Source organism: Lycium ferocissimum, unplaced genomic scaffold, assembly GCF_029784015.1.
Source record: "Lycium ferocissimum isolate CSIRO_LF1 unplaced genomic scaffold, AGI_CSIRO_Lferr_CH_V1 ctg285, whole genome shotgun sequence".
NCBI classification, from domain to species: domain Eukaryota; kingdom Viridiplantae; phylum Streptophyta; class Magnoliopsida; order Solanales; family Solanaceae; genus Lycium; species Lycium ferocissimum.
This window is the reverse complement of record NW_026724299.1, coordinates 465440-470573: the sequence shown is the minus strand read 5'-3', so window position 1 is coordinate 470573 and position 5134 is coordinate 465440. Positions and strand designations below refer to the sequence as shown.

At 31.4% G+C, this 5134-nt stretch overlaps 1 protein-coding gene across 1 annotated transcript; it reads right to left on the bottom strand.

Annotated features, from left to right (window-relative positions):
- Window positions 1-705: 705 nt before the first annotated feature.
- On the bottom strand, window positions 706-1870 carry LOC132043775 (protein LITTLE ZIPPER 1-like). The gene is made up of 2 exons (XM_059434246.1): window positions 1553-1870; window positions 706-1058 (listed from the first exon to the last, which is right to left on the bottom strand). Exons 1-2 carry the CDS (start codon window positions 1663-1665, stop codon window positions 824-826), a joined length of 348 nt encoding a protein of 115 aa, XP_059290229.1. The 5' UTR covers window positions 1666-1870; the 3' UTR covers window positions 706-823.
- Window positions 1871-5134: the final 3264 nt, after the last annotated feature.

Genomic DNA, 5134 nt, shown 5'->3' with positions numbered 1-5134 from the left:
TTTTTCCTCATCTTTATTACTTATGTGCTCATCCCCAGAGAGAGAAAAAAAAAAAAAAAAAAAAAAAGCTCATCCCCAAAGACGAATGAAACGAAAAAGTTTGTCCTTCTATTTAATTTCTTGAAAGCATCTAAAGGACCAAAACCTGCTAGTATAAAGTTTGTCAGATTAAGTGTCCTCAAACTAGATTATTTTAGAAGTTTCATATATTCATCTGCTTGCTACTTTTTGGACTTGTTACGATTGAGGAGGAGAAAAAGAACAGTTGCTTTTGCCACGGAAACAGCCCAAAAATGTACATCCAAATCAAGAGAATAAGCTGATAATCGTAGAGCGAAGAATATCTAGGTCATGCATTAAAGAAAGAGTTGTAAATTATGCGGAGGCGAAGTCATAATTTGAAATTTATGGGTTCAGGATTTTATTGTTTTTAAGTCACTGAGTTCTAAATTAATAATTTGTACAAATTTAATGAGTATTTTTAAGACAAATACAAAGTTTAGAACAAAGCCTACTTGATTCGGCCGAACTCGTAAACTATACTCTAATTCCGCCTTGAGATTATATTATATACACTAGTTGGGTAAAGAATTCTTGTTTGTTAGCTTAGTTTAACTTGTGTAGCAGCTTGTTTGCTTTATTTTTCAAGTTACGAAATCTACTTAAACAAACTAAGCAAATTAGAAAGCAAGTTCAAATGTTAATACAATGTAAAACGAAGTAATTTATGAAGAACGGAAGTAGCATTATAGCTTGAATAAGACATGTACACATATTAAATATATTATTTTTCGTCCACACTTTTCTCTCATTAATATAACAGTTATTTTGTCAATTTGGGAGTAGGTGGATTGGGGGTCTCTTTGGTGGAGACTTTATCAAACTTAGAAAATTTCTTTTGAAATTCAGACATCAAAGCAATATTTTCTTGATGAAGGAGACTGGCCTTTTTCCTCAATTTCTCATTTTCCGCTAAAATGCTCATATTTTCCATGTAAAGCTCCAAGTTCCTCATTTCTATATCCTTCTTAGTTTCTTTTCCCTCACTTCTCTTCCTCCTGCAAGACCAGAATAACCCAATAAACTAACAACTTAAAGTTATATGCACTGAACATGTAAAAAAGATTTACATAATCAGGACATTTGCACTATAATTACAAGTTAATCTCTATAATAAGCATCAATCAGTAATCTAATAAAAATGGTTGGTAGCCTCACACGTACAAACTACATTAGTAAATAAAACTATAGTATCTATATTATGTAACCACCCAAAAAAAAAAAAAAAATTAGCTACGAAATTTATAGCTAATTTGTTGATAATCCTTCTTTAAATAGAATTAACAACCGTTTTGTGTTATTTAGCGACAAATTTGTCCGTAAGCTAATTCTTGTTTTTTTTAAGAGATATTACTCAAGTCCTAAATGACATATAGACGAAACAAAAGATCATCACACCTTAAAGAAAAGGATCATATATAAAATAAAGTGAAGAATAAATGAAAAGAGCACCAATCTTTTGTAAATAAGAGCACCAATCTTTTGTAAATACCTTGCAAGCCTATGAATTTGAACTCGAGAGATCTTTGCTCTTTGTTTTTTCTGCATAGAAAAATAAAGAGGACGTGCTGCACTACTCCATTCTGTAGAATTACTGATACACATTTTATCCTTCTTGATCTTTTTTGCTATTTATTTTTTGTGTTTTAATTTGAACTTCAACGAGAAGAAGAAGAAGTGTGAGAGGAATCTTTATTGGAGGTTTGCTATATGATGAAATGAATGAAGATTTAGAAGTGGAAGTGTATGAAGGGTGGTGAGATCCTATAAATAGGTGGAGTTGTAGTTTTCAATATGTGCAATAAGCATTACTTCCCATGTGGTGCCCTGCCTATTTTTTGTAACTAATTAGGGGAAAGAAAAAGGGGGGCTAATAATATAATTTTTCAAGTAGTAATGATGACTAAGGTACTCATGATTACAAACAGCAGCAACCCATCTATTTCCATGAAGAAAAAGCCTTAGAAGAGGGATATGTTTCTCTGCCTTATTAATAACTTTATACTGGTCTCAGTACTGAAAATCGCTATTTTTTCACTGATTTCCAACTGAAAAATTTTAAGTGGCTATTTTTCACTGAATGTTGGTGGAGAAAATCTAAATACTAGAGTTTTCACTTAGAAAAATTAGGAAGTTTCCCAACGTTTCAATGGGAACTTGTTTCCCACCATGCTTTTTCCCAGTGGGAATGAGGTGGGAAATCATGTTTTATAGCTCAAATTTCCCACTGAATGTCGGTGAAAAACCTCTTTTTTCTAGCAGTGTCTAGTGATCAATAAAATGGATCGAGAATTATGTAATTTTAGATTTAATCTCACGGGAGGTAAACATACTATGTAGATTTATATGTTTAAGCCTTAACGGAGTGAATTATCTGGTACATGTGCAACTGTACTGGTAGGAGATAGCACATACCCTGTAAAATTAGTCAATCTGCATGCAAGTTGGCCCGACACCGCAATTATTGAAAAATAATAACTTCCTATTTTTTCTTATTTTTATGTTTTTTCCTCACATTATAGTTTATCCATCTTAGGAGTTGGTGTATTTATGAAGAGGGCATATTTGTAACTATGGACAAAAAAGATTTCCCTTCAAAGAAGTTACAGTATTTGTTATGTTGAGAACTTATCTAAATATGCCAAGTTCACCTACTATACCTATTACTTATTCACTATTCACCAACATATCCATGCATATGAATGCACATTATTTTTTGGTCGCACCTGATCGGAAGATGCCATATTTCTCAACAGGCATTGTACTTACTCCTTTTGCATTTTATCCTTTAATTAGAATTGTTTTAATAAAATAATCTGATATTCAGAACCTATTAATTAGATTAATTAAGATTCGTGTGGTGTAAGGCCTATTTAAGAGAGAAGTGCTCCCTACTTGGAGTTTCTTCATTCCCACGGCAGTTTGAACTCGAGACCTCTGATTAAGGGTGAAGGAATCTCGTCTATCTCACTCACATAGTTTATTATGAAATTTCACTGATCATGATAAGGTTGGTCTCATTTTTGTTCAGGGACTCGAACTAGCATATTGCTAATGCCAATCACCTTTTATGTCTTTGTCAATGAAGTAATTTACTAAGTGTATATAAGCACTGAAATAGCATTTTTCATACAATAAAGATTAGCAAAACATAGCTGTTGATAATTTTGTGTCTTGTTAACAACATTTATATATGTCAGCATGGTTGAAAGAAGATGCATAGTTCTTTAATATTTCGCCTCTGTCACCTACTAGTACCTACAATATTTTGTTAGGAAAAAGAATATGTTCTTCTAATCTTTTGGTAGCTGATCAGGACGATGCTAGAATTTGAAATTAATGAATTTAACTTGTTATCGGACTCAAAGCTCGTTTTGATCATTTGTGTCGCTATTAATTTTTTATACATAATGAATTTTCTAATATAAATATAAAGTTTCAGCAAAAGTTACTAAATTTTTTTGGGTTTATAGTTAATGCTGCTATAGTTTTACCTCTGCCTAAGACTTTCAATTGTTATGATGATGAAGTTATCGATTATTGGCAGTATTCAATTTATTATCGTCTGGCATGTGAAGGAAAGTAATTGAGAAAAAGAAAAAAAGAAAAAAAAAAAGGGCCCGTTGGATTTCATATATACTATTCTGTTTATTTTACTCTTCCATGCAATTGAGTACCCCCTATTCCCTTTTTGGATTCATTCCAAACTTCTCTTGTTGCAGGGAAAAGTCAGACCAAAATAATAGTAATAATAACGATAACTGATACTACTAGTGCTCGTATTAATTATGTAGCTATAGTCAGATGGTGGGGTTTCTGGCTTTGCTGGATTCTTAATTATTTGCGACCTTCCTCAGTACCATAACCCTTTATTTACGTTAAATGATTTCCAAGCACACTAATTTATCAGAAAAAGATTTACTCGTTTCGGTGTTTAGAGTACTAAACTAATGAATAAATTACTTATGTTTCGTACATAGTATATAATTTTTCAGTTGATCGCGTTTAAAGTTATTTATATTCTCACACACATTTCATACTTACTCATGATTCTTAGTGTGGTTTGGTGAAAATATCAGGTGTGTGTAACTTTTTTCACTACTAATCCTATGTTTAGTTCTGTATTATTATGTTTGACTATTGCAATGTGCGAAGTAAGAATATAGGTTATGAATGATGAAAGTAGAACTTTGTATAATACTAGCTATATCGAAGATACGTACACTATGAGTTGGTCGAAAATTTTCTTTTGGAGATTGCCGTACCACTAATTGTACACATTAGACTAATCTATCTTAGTTGATTAATTGTTAAACACGTGTGCATGCATTAGTTAATAATTAATCATAGAATCTTAAGTCGCAAAGTATGATTAACTGAAGATGTCAATTTCAACACGAGGGGCCTTGTCTTAGCCCGCTTTAAGCTTTATTAGATCACTTTATTAGGGGTTTCAATAAATCTATTGCTATAATTTGAAACTTTTGCTTTATTTTGGACCCTTGGAGGTGAAGAAGGTGGCATTTATTCAACACTTGAAAAAAACATTTCTCTAGTTGTCTCCATCGCAATTCATTATAATATGTTTGAACACAAATATCAAAAAGTAAAATTCAATTTTGAGGACCCTTTTTTTTTCTTTTTTTTTTTTTGAAACCTCATCTTAGATCTGTACCAATATTTTCTCATCTATATTTGATGGCAACGTTATAATTTCAAACTGTGCTAAAAAAACAATTATAATAATTTGTACTATATATTAGGTTCTACTAGAAGAAGAAAAAAAATTGGAAATGGACATATAGAGAGGCGAAATAGGCTTAGCCATTTGGGACACTTTGTTTACAAGTCTATATGCACTTGATGGTGTACTCAAAACAATGACGTGCACTAGAATTTTTAAAAAAAAATTTGATAGTCTATAATTTGCCTAAATTCATCTAAGGAAAAAAATATCTTAATTCATCTTTTTTATTATGGGCCACAAATAATAGATAAGTAGGCTTAATTTTTCAAATTGTTTTATCTTGTAATTGCATCTCATAATTTATCCTAAGTTTGTCTTTAGTCTACA

Excerpts from the sequence above, each read along its gene's own strand:
- LOC132043775 (XM_059434246.1), bottom strand. The coding sequence starts at position 1,665 with ATGTGTATCAGTAATTCTACAGAATGGAGTAGTGCAGCACGTCCTCTT. Across the intron at positions 1,059-1,552 it reads CAAATTCATAGGCTTGCAAG|GAGGAAGAGAAGTGAGGGAA; the intron begins GTATTTACAAAA and ends CTGGTCTTGCAG.